Source organism: Stenella coeruleoalba (genome assembly GCF_951394435.1).
Source record: "Stenella coeruleoalba genome assembly, chromosome: 4".
Lineage (NCBI taxonomy): Eukaryota > Metazoa > Chordata > Mammalia > Artiodactyla > Delphinidae > Stenella > Stenella coeruleoalba.
The window spans coordinates 42,906,103-42,931,614 of NC_137149.1; the positions used below are offsets into that span (position 1 = coordinate 42,906,103).

The 25,512-nt window shown below is 43.5% G+C and overlaps 1 protein-coding gene across 1 annotated transcript in view; it reads left to right on the forward strand.

Annotated features, from left to right (window-relative positions):
* Positions 1 to 25,512, forward strand: part of CD38 (CD38 molecule) — a 41,357-nt gene that overhangs the window by 11,435 nt on the left and 4,410 nt on the right. Inside the window, exons 2-7 of the mRNA XM_079921059.1 lie at positions 8,775 to 8,904; positions 10,566 to 10,701; positions 16,749 to 16,834; positions 19,759 to 19,832; positions 22,047 to 22,139; positions 22,494 to 22,580. Coding sequence (XP_079777185.1) covers positions 8,775 to 8,904; positions 10,566 to 10,701; positions 16,749 to 16,834; positions 19,759 to 19,832; positions 22,047 to 22,139; positions 22,494 to 22,580 — 606 coding nt within the window. The remainder of the gene's footprint in view (positions 1 to 8,774; positions 8,905 to 10,565; positions 10,702 to 16,748; positions 16,835 to 19,758; positions 19,833 to 22,046; positions 22,140 to 22,493; positions 22,581 to 25,512) is intronic.

The following is a 25,512-nucleotide window of genomic DNA, read 5'->3' on the forward strand; positions in this document are numbered from 1 at the left end:
TGCTCAATAAATATTTGCCAGATTGATGAATTAATGATTTCTGAGCTTTCCTTCAGCCGGAAGAGTCTGATTTTAAGATCCTACTTAGGGAAGTCCTAATTGCCTCAGTGAACCCTGACAATTACCCCCTTCCTCCACTAGGTGGCAGTCTTCACCTTCAATGCAGGCTTCCAGCAGCCTCAAATTTGAGACTTCATCGCTGAGTTAACCTGCACGTTTTCTTTGGTCCAAGACAAGCGGCCCTGCAGGACATAACAGCAGGAAAATTCACAGACTGAGTGTAATTACCCCTTGAGATTCAAGTGCTTTTAAGGAAGAGGGTTTGGGATGTGAGCACTTTCCCCGGGGAGCAACACATTACGAAGGTGATGTTGCTGCGTTGATGGGGACTTTGAAATATAATTGTCATTTACGGGAAGGATGTAGGTTTAGAGAGAGGTGACATTACAGAGTTATGAAGCCTGAACTAGGCTGACAGCATACAAAATGGATTTAACCACCAAATATATCTTTTTTTGGTTTGTTTTTTTGTTTTCTTCGCTTTAGCATAAAACTTTAACACTTTCTGCCCCGTCCCCTCTTATTCCACTTACTTTCTGTCCCTATTCTGGTCTTCAAATTCTCATTTGACCTACAGGGAAACGACAACCCCTCTGGGGTCTTGGGTCCTCCTTTCTGTTAGGACCCACTTCGTTCTGGGGATAGGTAGGGACATGATTTAACATTTCCTGTGGGACGCAGCATTGTTTAGCAGGGAGAGCAGAGTTTGGACCTAAGGCAGCTGTGCCACTTGCTGACTGGCTTTGGGCAAGTTACTAAGCTCTGAGCCTCAGTAGCAGGGGATTGTACCCCTGCCCCCCATGGGGCTGGTGTGAGAGTTAAATTGGATGCATACAAAGTGAGCGCCAAGCGCAGCGTCTGGCACAGGGTGAGTGCTCTGTGGTGTCATGCCCCCTCCTTTCTCCTTCTAGCGTGACTTCTGGGCACAGGAGACAACCTACCTAGGTGGGTCAGAGGGAGGGAGAAGGGGTGGGAAGTGAACAAGAGGGAATACTCTCGGGGGATAAGTAATGGCATCTGCTGGAAGGAGCTGAGTGGGAGGAAGGGGGAGCACACCCCAGTGACCTTGAATCCTGACATCTGTGCCCGGCCTGCATGCCTTGAGCCTCCAGGTCACCAGTTAAGGAGGCAAACAGAAAACAGCTATCAGGCTGGGAGTCCAGCTCAACACGGAAAGTTGCTTATTAACAAATCATGTCTTTCAGAAGCTGCTCCTGGAGCTTGTCAGGCATAAACACTGATGAAGGTGTGATGATTTTTACAGGCCTTTCGATTCTGTAATGTCCCATTCAGACGGTGGGTTACCGTCAATACCTCCCCCAAACCACAAGACCAGCCACTACACGGTGGTTGAACAAGGTGGTTGTATTGCTCTTTGCAAGAAGACTGAGCGCTCACCATAGGGACCCAGAGGGGCAGGGCAGGGCTCTGTCTGAGGATGGTAGAAAGGACTGGTAAGATTCAGGCTTATTTTATGAGATTTGGCAAAGGTTCGAGGAGGCTGGCTTTGCTGCCAGGAAGCAGAGGGGAAGGGGGTAATTCTGTGATAGGGAATCTTAATAAATCTTATCTATCAGGCTGGAAGAATGAAGGAAAGCTGAAGCTGTAATTGGTAAAGAAGCAGCAGTCGCTCATAAGAGCCACAACGAATGGATATTGGGTCACTTCATTTGTGTGTGTGCGGTTTGGACATTGCTTTTGTCTGTTCACACGGCGTGCTGTTATGGTCACACAGTGACCTTACCTGATGCCACTGTCCTGGAGTTGTGGTCCACAGGAGAACACCAAGGCCTTCCTACCAGTGCCAGGCCAGCTCCCACGTGTCAAGGCTGACTTTCTCTTTTTCATCACCACCGTCTCCACACACATACAACCTGGTGCACTCTGGGCCCCAGGGAGGAAGGAGCTAAAGTAGCTGGCTTTACTTATTTAGGAAGAGGGATGCCCGTGAGGGAATTAAAGGAAGGCAAGTGAGCCGCTGGGATCTCCTTGACAACTGGCCCTCTGGGCAGATACGCTAGTGATATTGGTTAGAATGAAGAGACTTATCTCTTTTTTGTTTTTCTTTTTTTCTGTATGCGGGCCTCTCACTGTTGTGGCCTCTCCCGTTGCGGAGCACAGGCTCCAGGTGCGCAGGCTCAGCAGCCATGGCTCACGGGCCCAGCCGCTACCGCAGCATATGGGATCTTCCCGGACCGGGGCGCGAACCCGTGTCCCCTGCATCGGCAGGCGGACTCTCAACCACTGCGCCACCAGGGAAGCCCGAAGAGACTTATCTCTTGAATGCCCTCAGCAGGATGTCATTTGTTAAAGGATCACTGATAGAAAATAAATGCAGTATGTGTGAGGTTTGAGTCCCTGAAAAATCATGGAAGCTGTAGAATTCTCCAGAGAATAAAATGGAGATGCCTCATCACTTCACTCCTTCTGGCTGTGTGAGGAACCTTGCAAAACCTTATTTGGTAACTTCATCTATCATTCTGGGCCAGGAAGGAGGACAGGATGGACCCTGGGGGCTATACAGGATGCCCCGACCTGTCTTTGCTTTGTCTGAGCTTCTCAATGACCCGTCTCCTTGAAATTATTCACAAAGTTTGATTCTGGGTACAACCTGGGATAAGTGAGAGGGTGATCTGACAATCCGATTTTGCTTAAGGATGCAAGGAAGTCTTTAGCGTGGAAAGAAAGATGCCCTGGAAGAGGTACATGGCCCTCTTCTCACCTCACCCCATATTTCATGTCATTAGGTCTTGAGAAATGGGTCTGGGTCACCAACACTAGGTCTCCCCTGGTGTTGAACTGAACTAGATGAGGAATGAGAAGTGTCACCTTTTGGCCCAGAGATGTGGGAGACGGCACAGAAATGGTAGGTGGCGACCACGGGGGTTTGGACCTGAGCTGTTCCCATGTTCTAAGACCTTCCAAGAGTCTCAGATGCTTGGTCTAACAGCTCCAGCAACTTGAAAAGAAAATGAAAGTTTTGCCATGCCTGCCATTGTAATATATGCTTATTATAGAAACATTCAAAATATAGGGAAGAAAACGTCACAAAACAACCCTTATACTCCTAGCAACAAGATATTACTATTTTTAAGACACGGTTTGATTACTGTGGGGTTTTTTTCCACTTTTTAAAAATTGATTGTAATCATACCAGATCTTCAGTTAAAAAAAATTTAACCTCTTCTTTTCTAGGTTACTTGCATAATACAAGAATCCATTTCTGTTGTAAGCCAACAGAAAAGTATAGGATGAAAGTGGAAATTCCCCTTTATTTCTCTTCCCAGAGACAACTCCAGTGATCAGTTTGCTGCCATTGTTTTTCTATTTCTCTAAGTTTAGACCTACTTTTCCCACTTAATGTAAAATAAACATCACCCAAACTATTCCAAGCTCCAAAGTATAAAAACTTTGTTCAAAGACTGCTTTATATTCCGCTGAGCACAGGCACCCTATAAAGCATCTCTTTTTTGTTGGCTACAAATCACCAATCACTCTGGAACCCACCAAAGAAAGCAAAGCCAGCAGGTGGTCAAAGAGAAACCCACCGAAGTTATAAACATATATCGATTTTGCGTGTGTCACAATTGGGGGAAAAAACAAAGAAAAATCATTCTCCAAATGAGGATCCTGATTCACATTTAATCAAGTTTTTGTTTTTCTTTTTTAAATCTGTTTCTATCCTCGGGTAGTAGAAAATGGGAAAATGTTCTACTCTTTATTGTGTTTGCAAATTTTAGTGCCTTGGGCAAGCCACCAGTGCTTTAGTTGTGATGAGTTTTGTTCTTTGTCTGCTCTAGACCTTGACATGAGTGCCTTGAAGATAGAAATGGTGTGTATTTATCTTTTTAGCCCTGTGTCTGTCGTGAAGCTAGCAGTAGGCCCTCGGTAAATATTCGTGGAATGAAAGGATGGGTGGAGGAAGTAACCCAAGTGCCCATGATGGGTGAAGAGATAAACAAACTGTGGTGAATACCTACGATGAAATGTTATTCAGCCTGAAAAAAGGACATTCTGACACATGTTACAACATGAACAGACCGTGAGGTAATTATGCTCAGTGAAATAAGTCCGTCACAAAAAGAAAAATACTGTCTGAGTCCACTTATAGGAGGTAACTACAGTCTTCAAATTCATTGAGACAGGAAGTAGGAGGGCTGTTTCCAGGGGTCTGGGAGGAGGTGGGAATGAGAAGCTTTTGGAAAATTACAGGTTCTGCTCTCTTCCCCTTCCCTCACCCTGCCTTGGTTGGTCCAGAGCCAGGCACTGTGTGTTTACCAAAGCTCTCCAGGGGATCCTCATGTGCGGCCAGAGTTCACAAGACCCGGTGACGCCCAACAACCCTCTGGGCCAGGTGACCATGTGTAGGGGCCACAGGCATGGCCTGAGTTCTCAGGAACAGCCCGCTGGGCTGACAATTCCCTTCACAGTGAAGGGTAGGCCGCCCTAGAAGTGTCACAATTAAAGCCTCTAATTTTGGAACAGAGGAGCTATTGAAGAGAAGAGCGATACTGAACTCTCAGAAATGGTTCTTACTTCTCCCACGCTGCCTCTTTAGCTAGAGACATCTGCTTCCATCCCCGCAGGACGCAGGGATCCTGAGGCCCTCTGTTTCCTTGAAACCAGCCTGCTCACTCGAAACAGCTTTTGCTTGTCTGCCATTTGATTTGATGGAAGAGTGCTCTACCGGGGGGGACAAAAATGAGGACCGTGGGCTTTGCAAATAAAAATAACTAAATTAAGGGCTCACATTTTTCCAGCCACACTTGTGAACTTGAGACCCATGTCTGCAATGACATGTATGAATGAGTACTGCGGACATCTCTGTACCCTCCGTCCTAATTTCTTTTTATTTTTATCTATCTATATTTCTTTCTTTCTCTTTTTTTTTTGTCTGTGCAGCGTTGAATGCGGGATCTTAGTTCGCTGACCAGGGATCAATCCCGTGCCCCCTGCAGTGGAAGTGTGGAGTCCTAACCACTGGCCCGCCAGGGAATTCCCTCTATCTTTCTTTCCATCCATCTATCTTTCTACCTATCTACCAATTAAAATCCTTATTGCTCATCCACGGTGAAATGTTTACTTTTGATTTTTTAAAAATTTTTGTTGAAATATAGCTGATTTTCAATGTCGTGTTAGTATCAATTATACAGTAAAGCGATTGTTTATATATGTATATATGTATAGATATATATTCTTTTTTAGATTCTTTTCCATTATAGGTTATCACAAGATATTGAGTATAGTCCCCTGTGCTATACAGTAGGTCCCTGTTGGTTATCTATTTTATTTCTAGTAGTGTGTATATTTTAATCCCAAACTCCAAATTTATTACCCCCCACCCCAGATTTTAAGGATGAAAAGTGGCTTCATAAAGCCTGTCCCCAACCTTCTCATAACCTCTCCCCATTTCCTCTCACTTTTGGGGCATGTAGGAGGCTCTGGTCTCAGACAGTGAAAGGAAAGATGGATGAGTTATAAACTCTTCCAAGATCTGTTTCAACTCTGATGTTCTAAACTCTGCTCCTTCTAAACAAGAAACTTTAATTTTTAACCTGGGGTTTCTTGAATTCTTAAGGTAATGTGTCTTGAAGGGGTCTATATACCTAAAAAGCATAAAAACTTTTAATTTTTAACCTGGGGTTTCTGGTATTCTTAAGGTAATGTGTCTTGAAGGCATCTATATACCTAAAAAGCACAAAAATCTTCTCGGAGATCTGTGAGTTCTCCCGTTTTTGGTGGTGAAAGCATCTGGTGTATGGTAGGTGCCCAGCGCGTGGTGATTTCACTGAACTGCCAGTTTTTTTGTGGTGGAAAATTCTCTTGTCCTTCCACATCAAGGAGATGTCTCTCCTCTTCCACTCTTTGTGGCTGAGGAGGGAGGCAGAAGAGTTTACGAGGGAGTTGGGATCAGAACAGGAAATTCCTGTGAGGGCCACTGCATTACATGAATTGAAGTAAAACATGGTCTTCTAAAGTAAAACAGCCTCCAAACACCTTTGCTCTAAACTTCCCGTGATGGTGCCCCGTAAACTTTGATGTCGAAGTACATTATGTAAGAACGTTTTTCTCTCACATATATAATGTATGGGCAGAGCCAGGTGGATAATGGTTTCCCAGCAGAGCTTTCACAGGTCAGCAGTGATGCAGGTGAACGGTCCCATGCATGCTGGGGAAGGGGAGGGGCGTCCATGAAAGAACCGGGGGCCCGGGGGACAAGCCAAGTGTTATCTCATTTAATCCTCCAAAACTTCCCAGGCATGAAGTATTCTTATCTCCCTCTTACAGATGAAGACAACAGGCTGGAACAGTTTAATAGCCTGCCCGGTAAGGCTGTAGCCATGTGGGAGGCACCCACAGATTTGGGGTCCAATCCCGCTTTACCACTTACCGATCATGTTACCTCGGCACATTGGTTAAATTCACAGCCTTAAAGTTTCCTCTTTATCAGTAAAATGGGACAATGGTGGTACCTTCCTGGGACAGAGCCTGCAGGCCAGTCCCTTCTCTAGAATTAAAACTGTGCTTTCATGATTTTTTTATTCTAAATTTTTGGGATTTTTCTTATTTTAATTTTTTATACAAATTTTAAAGGTCGCTTTCCATGTACAGTTATTATAAAATATTGGCTATATCCCCATGTTGTACAATACATCCTGGAGTCTACCTTACATCCAATAGTTTGTACCTCCCACTCCCCCACCCCTATATTGCCTGTCCCTCCACCCCACTGGTAACCACTAGTTTATCCTCTGTATCTGTGGGTCTGCTTCTTTTCTGTTGTATTCACTCGTTTGTTGCATTTTTTAGCTTCCACTTATAAGTGAGATCATACAGTATTCGTCTTTCTCTGTCTGACTTACTTCACTTAGCATAATGCCTTCCAAGTCCGTTCATATGGCTCCAAATGGCAAAATTTCATTCATGTTCATGGCTGAGTAACATTCCATTGTGTATGTATACACCACATCTTCTTTATCCATTCATCTGTTGATGGACGCTTAGGGCCTTCCATATCTTGGAACTTGTAAATAATGCTGCTATGAACACTGGGGTGCATGTATCTTTTCAAATTAGTGTTTTTGATTTTTTTCAGATATATCCCCAGAAGTGGAATTGCTGCATCATACTGTAGTCCTATTTTTAGTTTTTTGAGAAACCTCCGTACTGTTTTCTGCAGTGGCTGCATCAATGTATATTCCCACCAACAGTGTAGGACGGTTCCCTTTTCTCCACACCCTCACCAACATTTGTTGTTTGTGTTCTTTTTGATGATAGCCATTCTGACAGGTGTGAGGTGATATCTCATTGTGGTAAAACTGTACATTTTGATGTGGAATGGCCATCAACATTAAAGGCTGCCTTTCTCATCTTGCCTTGTAGCGAAGTGTGCCCATGACTACATTTTAGCAAATATGATAAGAGCAAATAGCAAGAACATCTTCTAGCACGTGTCCTTAAAAGGCAGCTGGCACATGGCCATTGCTGCGGTTACTTCTCCCTTCTCTTCCTTCTCCTCCTTTCTTGTTCCCTAACCTTTCCTGCTGGCTGCAATGTAGTCATGATGGCCGGAACTGGAGCAGCTATTTTGGACTGAGAAGATGAGTCTCCAACATACACAGGGTGGCTTTGGTGTAAGGCCCTGTGTCTCACAGGTATCCTCTGATTCCCTGGCTTATCAGGAGGAATAATCCACTCGACTTGGCCAGCCTGAGTTGGGAAGGCAAAAGACCCTCTGGAATGGCTGCTTTGTTCGTGCCCTGCAGGGCCAGAGCAGGCTCAGAGGGAATAGAAAATGAGGGGCTCGTCTTTACTCCCCCAGGTTTAGCTGCCTGACCTGGTACTGTATTTGGGATGCCGGGTCCAAAGGCTGGAGTTTGTCCTGATAACCATGTCTGAGCACTCCCAGTGGAAACCCACTTCCTTCCCCCCAGGAAATGATGGGCTCAGGTGCACTAGTTAACACAGACACAGAAGGGAAGGTCCAGCTGCAATCTTCTCCAGCATCCCTCCCTCCCGTCCATCTCTGCTGCTTTGCCAGCCTGCCTTTTCACTGCCAGGGGCTGTTTGGAGAGGACATGGGGTTGGAATTCCTATTTCAGAGACTTTGCTCCATCTTTGGGGCTGGCACGGAGTTTCTCAGAGTGACTTTTTCAAAACCCAAAATCAGATGAGGTCACTTCCATGCTTAAACCTATCCACTGCCTTCCCATGGTAATTAGGTAAAATTTGAAACCGTTTCCTTGTCTGAAAGACTGATTATTTTTGTTGATTTCTCACCACCTCTCCCCTTGTTCTTTTCTCACTTCCTCAAAATCAGCAAGTTCTTTTCTGCCTCAGGGCCTTTGCACTTGTGACACCCTCTGTCTGGAATGCACTCCTTCTCAACATTTAGTCTCAGGGAGCCCTCTCCAGACCAGTGGTCATTGCTTCAATATTCCCCACTGATTTCCTGCATACTTATCATAATCCATACTTATTTCGTTAGCGTATCTGCTTGTTTGTATAACCAGAGAGTAAGCCCCACGAGTGCAGGGACCTTGTAGGGCAGGGAGGGTGATGCTCATCTCATAAAACTCTTGTACACATGAGACGTGATGGTGTATATGAACCACCTGGCACACAGATATTTTTGGGGGGTAATTATGCTCTAAACATATGTTTGAAATCTAATTATTCATCTTTTATTTTATTTCCCATGTTTTATCTCACAGAGGTAGAGACTGCCAAAAGATCAGGGAGGCATTCAGGAATGCATTTATCTCTAAGGACCCCTGCAGTGCGACAGAGGAAGACTACCACCCACTGATGAAGCTGGTGAATCAAATGGTGCCTTGTGACAAGGTAACTGGGTCAAGTTATGGATTTGAAAACTGAAGATAAAAGTCAAAGGGAAGAGGTCATGGGACTACATTTTGACCAGGATGAGGGAAGAGGAAAATCTGTTTATTAGGATGTAGGCATGGTTGGCAGGGAGGGAGCTTGGGGTCCATTGGGAGACCAGGATGTCATTGGGATTTAGAACATCTGGGGACTGGAGAGAGAACTGGGGACAGAGAAAGAGGAAAGGAGAGTCGGCCAAAAATCAGGCAAAACAAACCTAACACAAACCCCAACCCAATCCAAACAAAAATAATCCACCTTATAGAACTGCAAAACTCTCCCTGACCTCCGATGATGATGATGAGGACAATGCCATTTTGCATCTGCTGAGGGCCTTTTTTTGCTTCCAAATGACTTTCTGAACCTTTATTCTGTTAGGTTTTCACAGTCAACTTGTGGAATAGGTAGGTCAGACATCAGCAATCCCATTTCACTAGAGAGAAAACTGAGGCGTGGCAAGTTTAGGTGGCCAGTGATTACGCAAGTTTGATGGTCTTGAAAGTGACCAGTTGAAATGTAAATGGCCCAAGATTTAGAGCCATAGAGGCCTGGGTTTTAATACATTAATTATACTGGAAAACGTCTGTAATGGAGTGCATCCTTTCTAAAGTCAGTGTTTAAAGTGAAAATTCAATGTGCCCCAAATCATCTTCACGAAGCCCTTAAGACAGCCACACATTACAGTCTCCTCCCATTGTTAGAGCTGGAGCGACTATGGAACTCCGGGGTGTACACCAAGCCCAAAGCCCAACACAGAGTAGCTGCTGGTAAATCATCACCAGGGGACACTGGCTGAATAAGTGACTGCCCACAGACACGGGACAAACACCTTATTTGCACTGTCTCATTTCATCTCAGCATCTCAGGACTTCCTTACAATTATTATCAATACCTTTTACAGATGGGGAATGTGAGGCTTAGCAATTCTTTGGTTGTCCAAGGTCAGACAGCCAGTGAGCAGTGATGCTGGGTTTCATAAGGCAGCATGACTCCAGGGCCCCGGCTTCAAACCTCCACTGCCTCCTACTAAGAATGAATAGATCCATGGAGCAGAAGATTGTTCTGAAATTTGACTTTCTGCACCTTTACAAGGGACCCTGCAAAAACTCACTATATTTGTTCTTTTCCTTTTTTTGTAAGGGGATAGGGGAATTTCGGGGAAAAAAGCAGGGGTTATGGAGCTGTTTAAGAATCAAAGGGCACTTCTCCCAGAAAACAGCACTTAGAAAAAATTGTTTTGCTGAGAACTTTAAGAATTTGGGACTACCTAATGCCTCCCCCAGATGTGTTTGGAGCTTAGGTTTATTATAAGATTTTGATCAGTGGTTTTGAGACTTTTTTCCCTGCAATCCAGAATAATAACTTCACTTTACATCATGACCTAGAGAACACACACACACACACACACACACACACACACACACACACACACCCTCCACACATGTACTCTCTCTCATTCTCACACACAGAGATCCGTGAAACCCGCAACACCTACTCTTACTATAGGTGATTTATTCTGATGTTTCCTATGTTTTCTTTCATTTAAAAAGATGCAAATTCGGTGGAGTTTTTTTGACTTAGTAAATTGATCTCAATAATAGATTGTCTTTATTCTCTCTTAGACAGTCTTTTGGAGCAAAAGCAAGGAGCTGGCACACCAGTACACGAAGGTCCAGCGAGATATGTTCACCCTGGAAGACACACTGATGGGTTACATTGCAGATGACCTTAACTGGTGCGGAGTTGCAGGCTCTTATGGTGAGGATCTGGTCCACTTGGGGTCGCCTGGGGACGTGCAGGGTGCAGGAGCCCTGAGCTCTGCTAGGGATTCCAGAAGATAAGTGTGGAGGAAGGAGCCACAGGAGCCCACCCTGATGGCATCTATACCCTTAATGACAACTCAGGCTCATGTAAAACAGAATTCTGTAGACCAACTCATGTTTTCTAGAAAAATTGACTTTAGAGTTTAGGGCTGTTCGTGCTTCCTGATTCCCTCCTTTCTGAGTGCAAGAGTAGCCTGCTTCTGAATTGTTGGTGTTTTACTTTCTATAAGGGCATCATTCAGGACCAAAGAATTCTAGAACAGAATGAGGACTCTGAGGCAACCAGGCCAAAGTCCTTGTTCCACAGAACAGCCATAGGGACCACATGCTGGGCTTCTCTGGGTCTAGGGCCAGTGTGTGGCTTTGCCATTGATCAGAAGTCACCTTCCTTGCCCAGAAAGACCCAGAACACCTCACTGTGGGGAGATGTTTTCTACTGAGAAAGCCTGATTGAGCTCATTTCACTTCTTTTTTTCTCTTTTTATTTATAATGTGGATATTTTTACTTTATATAGTTTTATTTTTATTTTTATTGCTTTTGACTATTTAAAAAAACTTATTGTAGTAGCTTCTTCAACCCAGATTTGCATTATTTCCAATTACAAAAAAGATGTACTCTTTTTTTTTTTTTTTTGCGGTACGCGGGCCTCTCACTGTTGTGGCCTCTCCCGTTGCGGAGCACAGGCTCTGGACGCGCAGGCTCAGCGGCCATGGCTCACAGGCCCAGCCGCTCCACGGCATGTGGAATCTTCCCGGACCGGGGCACGAACCCACGTCTCCTGCATCGGCAGGCGGATTCTCAACCACTGCACCACCAGGGAAGCCCAAGATGTACTCCTAATCGAAAAATACTTGCATATACAGAAATGCATCAAAGTAAAAAGCAAAAATTCCAGTTCCCCCACTCCTCAATTTTCATGCTCCTTCCCAAAGGGGGACTGTTGTCAACAATTTGGTACATACCCTGCATTTCCCTGCGCTCACATAAATACATACAGATCTTCCTTATGTCCCCATAAACCCATCATAAATTGAAAATATCATAAGTCAGGAATGCGTTTAATCCACCTAGCGTACTGAACATCGTAGCTTAGCCTAGCCTACCTTAAATGTGCTCAGAACACTTCCATTAGCCTCTAGTTGGGCAAAGTCACCTAACGCAAAGCCTATTTTATGAGGTGTTGAATAGCTTGTGTTATTTGTTGAATACTGTACTGAAGGTGAAAAGCAGAATGGTTGTCTGGGTGTAGAGTGGTCGTATGTGTCTTGGTTATTTACCCGCTGGCTGGCGTGGCTGCCTGGGAGCTGTGGCTCACTGCCGCTGCCCAGCATCACGAGAGAGGATCAGACCCCATATCACCACTCTGAGAAAAGATCAAAATTCAAAAGTCAAATTATGGTTTCTACTGAATGCATATCGCTTTCACACTGTCAAAAAGTTGAAAAATCCTAAACCCAAGCATCGCAAGTCGGGGACAGTCTGTATACTTGAAATGTACACATACTGTTTTGCAACTTGCTTTATTCATTTAAAATTAGTAGGTATAAATACAACCATATCTTTTGAAAAGGCCTCATCTTATGTGCTCTATGGACATATCATAATTTATCTGAACAACCTCCGATTGCTGCACACTTAGGTTTTTCAGATGTTTTTGCTGTTACAACCACCATCGCAAGGAGCGCTTTTGTACACGCACATGAGTGCACACACACACAGGCATGCTTGTGGAAGTATTTCTGAAAGATAAATGACTACGGGTGGAATTTCAGTGTGGAATAAATTGTGGTGGAAAGTGACAAATTGGTAACAATTTATACTCTCAAAATATATGAGATAATCTGTTTACCCAGACCCTCACCAACACTGGACAATAATACTTTAAAATGTCTTGCCATTTTGATAAAGAAATAATACCTCGGCTCATTTTTGCATTTCTTTTGCCGTGAAGCTGAGTATATTTGTATATTTAATGGTGGATATTTATTTCTATTGTAAACTGGCAGTTCATATATATTAATCCTTTTTATTGGGATGTCTATTATTTTCTTATTTATAGAAGTTCAATATAAATTAACAATAGTAGCTACTACTTATGGGCCGTTGTTCTATGTGCTGTATGAATATTCACCCATTTAATCCTTCACAGCCCCTGTGATGATCTCATTGTACAAAGGAGGAGTCTGAGGCACAGGGCTGTTAAGTAAGTTGCCGGCTAGTGAGTGGCAGAGCTGGGAGAGACCCACGATTACTGGCTGTAGAACTCGTGTTCTTAACCACGTGTCATCCTGCCTGTTTTCTGGCACAAAGGTGGCAAATCTATTTTTCTCAGTTTCTGTTTCTTTTCTAATACTGTTTATATTGTTTTTTGCCACACAGAAATGCAACAAATCTGTCTATCCTTTCCTATTTGGCTGTTGGGTTCCATATTTTGCTTAAATTTTTCTTACTCAAGATTGGAGAGTTTTCTATATTTTCATCCAGTGTTTTTATTTTGTAACTTTTCAATTAATCTTTAATCCAGACTCTTTGCACCTAGAAATATGGCATATAAATATATCTCTCCATTTACTCTTTTTCTTTTTGGTTAACTTTTATAGTTTTTACCATATTTCTTGCTTTCCTTTTTAAATTTCCCTTATTGCAAGTTAGCTTTTCAAGGTCATTCATTTAACCCTTTTAGCTTAAATGTATTTCCTGTAAACTTTGCTTTTAGTTTTATTTTTCAATATACCACGTCAGCTTTTTCTTAGAAAAGATTGGAGAAATAAAGAAATCTATTTCTCATCAGTTTACCTTTCAGAGTTCTTTATTTTTGCTTTCTATTCAACTGAATCCTGTATAGGTTGTTTTATTCTGTCTACTTCCTTCTCCTTTGGCCTCAATTTTTATTGATTTTAACCTCTTTTCCTTATTTTATTTGCTGTCTTTCTGGTTCCTAATTTTTATATTTTAATTGTTCTATTGTCTGGCTTAAACAATTTTTCCTTAATTTTTTTCTACCTTGGTTTTGCCTTGTTTACTTGTTTTATTATGAAAGTCATAGTTTCTGTTATAAGCTTCTAATCTCTCCCTTTTTTTAACTTCTTATTCTGCTTTTTTTATATACTTAATTTATCTTACTTTATTGTAAAATTTCTCTCCCTTCTTTTTCTCTGTGATGTTCAAATTTTATTTAATGGGCAGGTGGCAAGGGGAAGCATCCTTGTGGGGAGAGGGTAGGTGAAACTCAGAGACTTCTCTCCAGATATGGTTGTGAAGATAAAAGAGCTTTATGTTCATGAAAACCTATGAACAGGGGCACCCTTGTAGCACCTTACAAAATTATGTTCATTTCATCATCGTCAACAGTTTTGCATCTATTGGAGATGATTCAAATTTATCTTTTGACTCTGCAGTAATTATTTACATCTGTACATGGATTTTTTTTTCTAATTTGTGCTGTTTTGTTTTTAATGCATTTAATTATTATAAAAAGTCCCAGGATTACTTCCTCATCCCCGGAAGTGTTTCTGATCTAGAAATTTCTTTCTGGTCACTGGCAGTCAAGCCCACGTCTGTGGTTATATTAGTTTCCTGTGGCTGCCGTAATGAGGTACCACATATTGGGTGGCATTAAAACAATAGAAACTTATTTTCTCATGGTTCTGGAGGCTAGAAGTCCTAGATCAAGGTGTTGGCTGGGCTGTGCTCTCTCTGAAGGCTCCAGGGGAGAGTCCTTGGCCTCTTCTAGCTTCTGGTGTTTGCTGGCAACCCTTGGTGTTCCTTGGTTCACGCCAGTCCCTGCCTCCATCTTCACATGGCTGTCTTCTCCCTGTGCGTCTTGTGCTTGTCTGTCTCTGTGACCAAACTTCCCTTTCTTATAAGTAGAGCAGTCTTACTGGATTAGGACCCACCCACCCTAATGATCTCATTTTGACCTGATTACATCTGCAAACACCCTTTTCCAAAAAAAAGATCACGTTCCCAGGTACTGGGGGTTAGGACTTCAACATATCTTTTGGGGGTACACGATTCAACCTATAACAAAGTGGAAGTAGAAAGATGGGTATTTGTGCAGGGTCAGCTGTACGCGTACCCACAGCAGAAATAGGTGGCTGCTGCATGCCTGACCTCTGGGACACCAAGAGAGGGTTCCAGGGCTTCTCACCCCACACTTCCCCTACCTGCTGGATGAGGCAAAGTTGAGGTGAGACAATCCCAGACTCTGCCTTCATTCTCACTCCATCCTCCTCTGGCATACCCAATCTGTCACCAACCTAGTCATTTACCTAGCAGTTCATCCTTTCTTTCTTGTGGCTGTTACAATTGCCTGAATCCAGATCACTAATGCCCCCTCCTTTCTTGCTGGACTGTTGTCGGATCCTAACTGCTCACCCCTGACCCCTTTATGTCAGCCTCCGTCTGGATACCATAATGGAATTGTTTCTGTCTCTTACTTAAAACCCAAATAGCTCTGTTTGCCTCTAAGATACAGTCGGAATTCCTTGGCCTGGTCTGGCCTTTGTCTTTCATATGCCTCATCTTCCATCTATCCCCTCCTTATCCCTTCTACTCTGGCGGTACAAATCTAAACCCGGTGCCTTTGCACATGCTCTCTCGGCACGGAGCCCCTTTCTCTAGCGCGTCTGTCTGAAGACTTCTATTCATCCTTCAAAACCAAGTTCAACGTCAACCTTCCCACATGGTGCTGCACACCACCCCCAACCCAAGTTGCTCTTTCTCTGAATTATTTGATTATAGTAGATTATGTGACCTCTGAAGGCAGGGACTTTATCTAATTCATCTCTCTATCTCCAGAGCCTAACACTCAATAAATGTTTGTGTAGTCAAATGCAATGGATAAAGCAAATGTGATATATATATATATATACATATATATATATACACACATATATATGTATATATATATGTACGTACATATATATGTACGTATATATATGTAAATACACACACACAATGGAATATTATTCAACCTTTAAAAAGAAGGAAATCCCATAATTTGTGACAACACTGTGAAACTGGAGAACTTTATGCTAAGTGAAATAAATCAGACAGAAAAAGACAGATACTGCATGGTATCACTTATATGTGGAATCCAAAAAAAAAAGGTGGAACTCATAAAGACAGAGTAGATAAGTGGTTTCCAGAGGCTGGAAAGTGGAGGAAATAAGGAGAAGTTGGTAAAAGGGTACAAATTTTCATTTATAAGACAGATAAGATCTGAGGATCTAAGGTGTAACATGGTGACTATAACTGTTAACTGTGTATTGTGTAATTGAAATTTGCTAAGAGAGTAGAACTTCAAAGTTCTCATCAAAAAAAAAAAAGAATATGAGGTGATAGACATATTAATTAACTTGATGGAGAATCTTTTCACAATGTATATGCATATCAAATCATTACACTGTACCATTTAATTATCTTACAATTTGATTTGTCAATTATACCTTGATAAAAAAATTAAAAAAAAATAAATGCTGGTGTGTTAAAGCAGATATCCTTGGAAGAAGTATCACAGAAACTATGTGTTCGTGCCTTATGTCTGTGGTTCCTCACTGACAGCTAAGCCTGTCTGGATGGGGCGAGTGTAGAAAGACTCTGAGGGCATCTGAGCCTAAGGGTGTGGAGACAGAAGGTGGTGGGGGAGAAAATTATCTCTAATTCTTTTTGGAAGCGGAAATAATACAGGGGGGCTTGTCTCTGTCAGATGAACTTTTGCTGTAATTTCCCAGAATGATGACTCAAAGCTGGTCACTGTGTTCCTGTCTGGGATTTGGAGGGTAAGGTAAGGACTTGGAAGGGATTCAGGGGGCACTTAGTTAAATTGGGTTGAGATGTGTCCATTTTCCATCCTCCATCTTGGCGGGGATGCCACCGGAAAGCAGCTCCACTGGGATCCAATAGCCCGCGAAGAACAGAGATCAATTATACCTTTTCTTTTCCACTTTAATTACTTTTCTGTAAACTATGTCTTTTAGAAATGAACTATCAATCTTGTCCACACTGGAAGGAAGACTGCAGCAACAACTTTGTTTCTGTATTCTGGGACTTGGTGTCCAAAAGGGTAAGTACCACAAGTGAAATTCTAGAATCTTGGAGACCAAAGAGCTTAAGAGGTCATCCAGTAAGTGGTTGGTTTTAATGCACTTTGGGTCACAGGTCATTTTAGAAACAGAAGTTTAGTATTCTTTCCTCAGAAAAATGTTCATAAGCACATGCTAGAATATTTTCATGTGTAATTTGTGGGCATTCGTGGAAGGTCGCTGAGCTTTATTTGAAGACTTCTTGCTCTTATCCATTTTTTGGCTTTGGTTGCCCATCTATGGGTTTTTTAAATCCTCTGATCCTGGTATTGGCCAATCTTAGGTTCCTGGGACAGTCTTAATGATCTACATTTGCAGACCGTTTACTGTGTGCCAGGCACAGTCCTCAGGTCTTTACATGGATTAAAATCTTTTATCCTCACCGGGACCCTATGAAGTAGGCACCATGAGTATCACGTCCATTTCCTAGGTGACAAAATGGAGGTGCAGGTAAATAAGCCTTCTACTAAATGTACACAGTAAGTGGCAGATCTAGGTGTTTATCCAAATTGTCTGACTCCAGATCCAGAATCCAGGCTGGGAAATACCATCCTCCCGGCTATCTGTTTCTGACCTCACTCTAAGCTGCCTTTGTACATATTTATTTTTCTTGTAAGTTGCTTATTTTAAGCGGACTAGGGGAAAAAAGGGAAAGAAAGGAAGAAAGGAAAGAAATGAATGGGAAACACGGGAGAAAATGAAACTACACTACTTAGAATTCTCCAAAATTAAACTCAGACATCGGAGGAGCTGGGCGAAGTGAGAACTCACATATGTTAAGTGCCTATTCATGACAAGTCCTGGGCCAGTTGTGTCACCTGCGTCATTTTGTTTAGTCATCACAACAGGTGGCACGAGAAGGTACAAATGTCCATGTTCCAGGTGAGGAAACTTAAGAGGTTAAGTGACTCATTCAAAGTCAATGGGCTAGTGAGTAGCAGAGCTGAGAGCCTCACCTACCTTAAGGAGATTCAGGTAAACCCTAGTATGGTTTACCTGAATGCATTCCTTTAACAAATATTTGTAGAGTACCTACTACGTGCTGTGAAAATCAGAGGCCCTGCAGAGTTTTTGGTTGTCGTTGTTTGTTTGCTTTTTCTGAGAATAGTTTCTATTTATGTTATCAGTCTGTGATCTGTTTGGTGGCAGTGCTGTTGCTGAAAACGTTGAAAGCCAAGTCACATTTTGTATGTGACAAGCACCTACTTGTGTTCCTCACACTGTCCTTGGGGCCAGGAGCACAGGAAAATGAAGGAAGGTGTTCTACCATTGTGAGCTCCCCTGGGACTGAACCTTTATCTTGGCCAAGTTCTCATAGATAGATGGATGTAAATGGGCTTCTTTCATCCGACTTGATCTTTTCTTTTTCTGACACCAGAGGCAGTGCTGCTTGGTGGTTCGGATCCCCCCGCCCCCTCCGTCCCCCCTCAACCCCCCCACCAGCTCATTTCCTTGCTTCCAAGTGACGTGACCTTGGGGCAAACTCACCCAAGATTTACTCTGCGGGGGCTGTTGAGACTTACATAGGACAGGGTTAGTGCTTGGCACCCATCTGTTGGGTTAGCACTTGTGACTGATAGTAATCGGGCCTCTGTTCTCTGCTCATCACCCCCAGGAGAAAGACCGACACCGCACAGGGTTTTCACAATTCCCTTTCAAATTGTTCAGTAGTGTTTTATCTCCTGCGGAGTAAAGGCTGGATTCCTTGGCAAAGCGTTCATGGCCCTCTGTGAACTAACTCATCTACCTAGCTTCAGCATCCACCGAAGTTTTCCCCCAAACATCACTCCTCTCGCAAGCTCCTGGGCCTTTTGGTTTGCGTCTGCCTCGACCTCTACCAGGCAGAATCCGATTCATCCTTCAGGACTTGGCTTCTGTTGTCCTGGGTTCTTCCATACTCTCCATCGCAGAGTATTTGGACTTCTTGCCTCCCCTTTCCCTTGCCTCTTCTCCATGCGTGGATTCTCCCTGGGCGCCCACTCTGTGCTGTGCCCTAGCTGCGAGGCTCCAGCGCTGCAGTGGCGAGCGGGACAGCCAGGCTCACAGCTCTCACAGAACTCTCAGTACTGGTGGCTAACCCCGCGTTAAGCTCAACCTCACGATGCGGTATAGTTGTATCATGTGTGAAGGAGACCTGAGCTAGTCCCAGGGACCTGGATAGGCCTCCTGGAGGAAACAAGTATATTGCTTAGTTTTGTTCATCCTGCTTTCCCCCAGTGCCCAGGGAAGATTCCAGCGGAATAAAACCCCTTGCTCAAAAATATACACTCATCCATTCCCCGTTTCTCTTTATGCCATTGCAGGCTTCAGTGTCACCATCTCTCCACAGTTTCTTTTTTCTTGGCGTTTTCTTTTTTCTTTCTTCATTTCTTTTACTCCTTACGTGTCTGCTCTGCTCCCGCTAAATGAAATGTGCAGTGTCTACAGTGCGTGGCCCCAAGAAAGTGCTTTTACCTTCCTCCTTCAGTGATTATGTTGCTGTTACTCATCTGGACTTCCACCTTTTATTTCTTTTTTTTTTGGCCACACTACGTGGCATGTAGGATCTTAATTCCCTGACCAGGGATCGAACCCACACCTGCTGCATTGGAAGCACTGAGTCTTAACCCCTGGACTGCCAGGGGGGTCCCTGGACTTCCACCTTCTGAACCACCAATTTAGCAGTGATGATGCTGAACTTCATTGTTCAGACACAGATTGGAGCAACTGCTTCCAGAAAACCCTCATGGGAAGCATAATCCCTCCAATGGCTTGGGATGAAAATTACACAGATCTGGCCTGACCAAGCTAGAGCCATACAGGCCGTTCCTCCTTCACCAGATGATGCTAAGAGCTGTTTGGGATGGAAGTGCTGGGGCGTGGCACTTAAGTTTGCATGCTGAGGAATGGTGTTTCTGTTCTTAAGTTTGCAGAAAATGCCTGTGGTGTGGTCCAGGTGGTGCTCAATGGATCCATCAGTAACGCCTTTGATAGAAAGAGGTACTTATTTCTTTGCATCCTATTTGTAAGGGTTAGCACAGTCTCCTATTGGCCACTTCATCTTTAGAAGAATATGCTTTTCATGTTGAAGGCCAGTACTGAATCCGGGCTGAAAAAGGTAAAATGTTTGTATTCTATGGTGAGCTTTGTCTTTCGAAGTCAACACTTTTGTCTGGTTTCTCCATTGTTTAAAATCCTCCAAAAGTCCTAATGGTCCTTGCATGTGTCCAGCTCCTCCTCTTGGCTTTACGACGCCTGCTATAATCTTCTCAGCTCTCTCCCATGACACTCCATCCTGCCCATTTTCCACCTTTGTTCACGCTGCTCCCCCATATGACCCGGCCCCTCCTTCCTTCTGACTGTCTAAAGTCTCACCATCCATGAAGATCTGCCCGACTCCTCTCTCCTCCCTGGACTGTATGAATCCCAAGTCAGCAGTAAGTCTACTATTGGGAACAGTAGGAGCTCTGCTGGGCGTTTGACCTTCATTACCTCTTTGCAGACAGTGTCAGTGGTTTATTATAGTGGTTAAAAGCGGGGCCTCCAGAGGTCATGACATCTCACCTATGTGACCTTAGCAGGGCCCCTGTAGTATGTATGTACCTGAGGAGGTGCTGGTGATATGAAGATTAACTGGGATAATATATGAAAATGCTGAGCCCTGTGCCTGACAGAGAAAGTGCTGGATGAGTATCAGTTATTGTCCTCTCCTTTGTTTTTTATTTTTTAATTAATTTTTAAAAATAATTTAATTTATTTTTGGCTGTGTTGGGTCTTCGTTGCTGCGCGGGCTTTCCCTAGTTGCGGCGAACGGGGGCTACTCTTCGTTATGGTGCATGTGCTTCTCATTGCGGTGGCTTCTCTTGTTGTGGGGCACGGGCTCTAGGCACGCAGGCTTCAGTAGTTGTGGCATGTGGGCTCAGTAGCTGTGGCTCGCAGGCTCTAGAGTGCAGGCTCAGTAGTTGTGGCACACAGGCTTAGTTGCTCCACGGCATGTAGGATCTTCCCGGACCAGGGCTCGAACCCATGTCCCCTGCATTGGCAGGCAGATTCTTAACCACTGTGCCACTAAGGAAATTCCATATTTTTAATTAATTTTTCTTAGAGTATAGTTGCTTTACAATGTTGTGTTAGTTTCTGCTGTACAGCAAAGTGAATCAGTTATACATATAAATATACCCACTCTTTTTTAGATTTCCTTCCCATTTAGGTCGCCACAGAGCACTGAGTAGAGTTCCCTGTGCTATACAGTAGGTTCTCATTAGTTATCTATTTTATACATAGTAGTGTATATATGTCAGTCCCAATCTCCCAGTTCGTCCCACCCCACCTTCCCCCGCTTGGTAACCATAAGTTTGTTCTCTACTTCTGTGACTCTATTTCTGCTTTGCAAATAAGTTTATCTGTACCATTTTTCTAGATTCCACATCCACTCCTTTAACCACTGACTCTGGTCACACTCATGCCTTCCTTCTCTAACCCCCTTCCGTACTTACAGTTTTTACCACGTTGATTACCTTTCCAGTCTCTCTTCTTCAGTCTTTCCCCGGATAAGTCTGATTGAGAGGAGGGAGCATGTATTAATGTGCCCCAGGCACTCCACGTGCCCCAAATTAATTTTCCTTCTCTCCTCTTTCAATGTTTAATTCCACCAAGAAACATTCGTCCTTCTATCTTCTTCTGACCCCAACCTTGTAGGTTTTTGGGTACAAGTGTTAACATTCCAGAATTTTGTAATCTGATATTAGGGATCCAAGTACTTGTAACAGGAGTGGTAGAGACTAATGGGGAGAGTTTAAGGCTGGGGTTAGAGCAGGACATTGGGGTCTTTCAACGATGTGCTTCTCAAACTCAGAGAGTGAGTAGATCACCTGGCGATTGTTCGGCTGCAGGTTCTGATTCAGCAGGTGGTGGTGGGCAGAGATTCTGCAGGTCTAATGAGCTCATTACGTTGGTCTAAGGCCCACTCTTGGAATAGCAAGTACTTAAAGAATCAACATCAATGTACAGATTAAGAATCTTCTTTTGAGAATCTTACTCATTTAGGGTCACACTGAATGAGTAAAGATGCCTGATTTTAATGCAAATCATGGATCACTTCCAAAGGGTAAGTTCTAACCAATGGCACCCTGCCTGTTGGCTTTTCACAGGGGCTGTGGATGCCTGAAAAATTTAGTCTGGGGTTAACAATGTTCTTTGTCTCTCCCATCTTAGCACTTTTGGACGTGTGGAAGTCCATAACTTGAATCCAATGAAGGTTCATACGCTACAGGCTTGGGTGATCCATGACCTTGGAAAATCTCCCAGGTATATGTTACTACCTTGTACCCATATATTCTCAGGGTTATTTCAGGAATCAGTCCATGAAAGAGTCCACAGTCACAGAAATGCATTGAGAAAGGACTGGCTCAGGAAATGAATGGGGCCTTACTCTACATTTACCCCATTCCAACAGTCTCTTAATTTTATTTCCATGGTAGGTATCGACGTAGTTCACACCTTTGGCTCCACTGCTGACCTGTGAGCTCTTAGAAGCTACCTCTGCTTCACCTCTTTACCCCAGGGCCTTGACCAGGGCCTGCTACCTGGAAGAAACCAAGAGACTCAGGAAATGTTTGTGAGCTCTTGCTATTTTAACACTTTCTTCTTTTTTTTCCCCAGTGACTCCTGCTCGGGTTCCTCCATAAATGATCTGAGACAGATTATAAGGCAAAGGAATATCAAATTTACTTGCCAGGATAACTACAGGTAATTGATGTCTTCTTGAAGAAAAAATGGCTGTCTTGCCATCCACAGGCATCTTCCCTTGGGCCTTGATGGTGATCTGGGTGGTGACCTATGGTGAACTCTGCTCTTCCCCCAGCTCAGCCCAGAAGGTGTTTCCAGCCAGTGGCCTCCTGCTGTCCACCTTCCCTCCTCTTTCTCTTCCTTCCACACCTGACTCAAGCAGTTATTTTCCTGTAAAGCTGACCCAGACTTTGAGGGTATCTTTCCTGGTTTCCCACATGAGAGGCCTGACCCACAACTCCTAGCTTTCAGAGGAGTAGAAGCACGTTTTGCCATATACAAAGGATTTATAAAATCCTTGTGACTTGGCATAATTTTGCAGGTGAGGTTTCTTTAGTTGGGTCTCAGTGTAGACGCCTAACACTTGGTAAGTTGCCAAATGGCAGTTTACCAAGCTTTATCATTTTCTAATGAAAAAATGTAAAATCTTAAAAAAAATACTTACCAGTAATACATGTTTATTGGAGAAAAGTTTAAATTACAGATAGGTATATATTTTTAAAGTCACCTGCAACCCTGTTATCAAAACTGGGACCCCTCTCCCCTCACTATTTTTAAGAAGTTGTGGCCAATACTTCATATAGACAGGGATCTTTGCTAAAAGCATCTTTGGAAATTTTCCCATATGTGATAGCTTGGAACAAGACAGATGCAGAGAGAAAACTTTTCTTAAGGAATGTAGAAGCTGAAACGTTAGGATACTTTTCCCATCACTTCTCTATCACCTCCCTTTCCCACCAACCGTGTCAGAAAAACAGAAGGACAGATTCAAAGAACATTCAGTGAGGCCTTTGTCTCTCAAATGACCTGAATTCCCCATCAGTCAGCTGGCTTCTCTCTGGAAACTGCCAGAAAATAACAGAAGCCTTCTACAGCAGTTAGATGGGAAAACAAACAGAACAAAGGAACAACTATAAAAGAAACATGGCAAACATCTGACCAGGTTAAGTTACTCAAAGATACTTTGCATTGAGAAAATGGAATGCTAAAACCTAGGACAAGATGGGGGAATGTAGATGAGTCGTCCCCAACACTCTTTTATCTCTTTTCTTACATTTAGCATTCCCCATTTTTTTATGAATGGCCCAAACTACAGGCTCTGGGTAAGCTCATTCATCCTCCACCTGGGAAGAATAATTAAGCATACCTTCCCACATGGACTTGTATAGTGGCCCACCTAGGAAGACGTGATTCGTAAGTCAGCACCTGTCACTCAGAGCACCAGCTCATGTGACCTTAAACTTGGGGATCATATTTGAAATCCCTGTTGTTTTTCTCCAACCATGAGGTCATGATATACTCGGCATGCCTCCTTGAATTACCAGGAGCCCTTGTTGTGTCTAAGAGTTCTGTGGCTTTGCAAGCTGCTTGTCTCTAGGGGAGCCCAAAGTGAATGTCATGGATATAGATGTAGACTGTAGTCTAAATCACTCCATCCCAAACATACTTTCCAATTTAACCAAATTTGTCCCGCTGTTTCAGTGTGATTTTTTTAATAAGCAAACAGAATTGTAATTACATTTACATGGATTAGACCTTCTACTGATTCTATTACCTTTTAATAAATCCCACTACTCAGAGACAAACACGATTAACATATGGCTGTATATCCTTAAAGTCATTTTTTCCATACACACACTCAGTTTTATAAAATATACACAGATTTTCTTTTTTAAAATTTTTATTTATTTATTTATTTACTTTTTTAAATGGCAACTCTTTTTTGCGGTACGCCGGCCTCTCACTGTTGTGGCCTCTCCCGTTGCGGAGCACAGGCTCCAGAAGCACAGGCTCAGTGGCCATGACTCACAGGCCCAGCTGCTCCGCGGCATGTGGGATCTTCCTGGACTGGGGCACGAACCCGTGTCCCCTGCATCGGCAGGCGGACTCCCAACCACTGCGCCATCAGGGAAGCCCTATTTTTTATTTTTTAAATTTTTGTCTGCATTGGGTCTTCGTTGTTGTGTGCGGGCTCCCTCCTTGCATGGGCTTCTCGCTATGGTGGCTTCTCTTGTTGCAGAGCATGGGCTCTAGGCGTGCGAGCTTCAGTATTTGTGGTTCATGGGCTGTAGAGAGCAGGCTCAGTAGTTGTGGTGCATGGGCTTAGTTGCTCTGTGGCATGTAGGATGTTCCCGGACCAGGGATCGAACCCGTGTCCCCCGCATTGGCGGGCGGATTCCCAACCATTGCGCCACCAGGGATGTCCCCAGAATTTCTTAAGATATGTTTTTCTTAAGATATGTTTTAAAATACTACTTTTTGGATTACTTTAAAAATAGCAAATAAGGCTTCCCTGGTGGCGTAGTGGTTGAGAGTCCGCCTGCCGATGCAGGGGACATGGGTTTGTGCCCGGGTCCGGGAAGATCCCACATGCCACGGAGCTTCTGGGCCCATGAGCCATGGCCGCTGAGCCTGCGCGTCCTGAGCCTGTGCTCCGCAACGGGAGAGGCCACAACAGTGAGAGGCCCGTGTACACCCCCGCCCCCCCCCCAAAAAAAAGCAAATAGTCAGATTGCTTTTTCTGGCTAGTGTGCCCTAGTGGCATATTAAAAAACCCTAAAGGTGCATTTCTCCTTTTATGTTATTTCAAGATACTCTGTCTCTATCCTCAATGTGTTATCCAACATATCACAAGTGTTTCCATTTTACTGGAACATTGGATGTGGATATTTATATATTATTGGAGAGAGATTATCTTAACAGCACAATTGCTGCTCCTTTACCAAAATTGACTTCCCAATAAATGAGAAACTAATTAAGCAATGTCTTCCTATTCTCTTCATTTACTGTAAAGCAAAGGTGGCTTCGAAAATCCTAAATAGTCCTCTAAAGATTCCTTTTCTGAAGCATTATTTCCTTAAGGAAGAAGATATTTTTCCCTCCTAGAATGTAT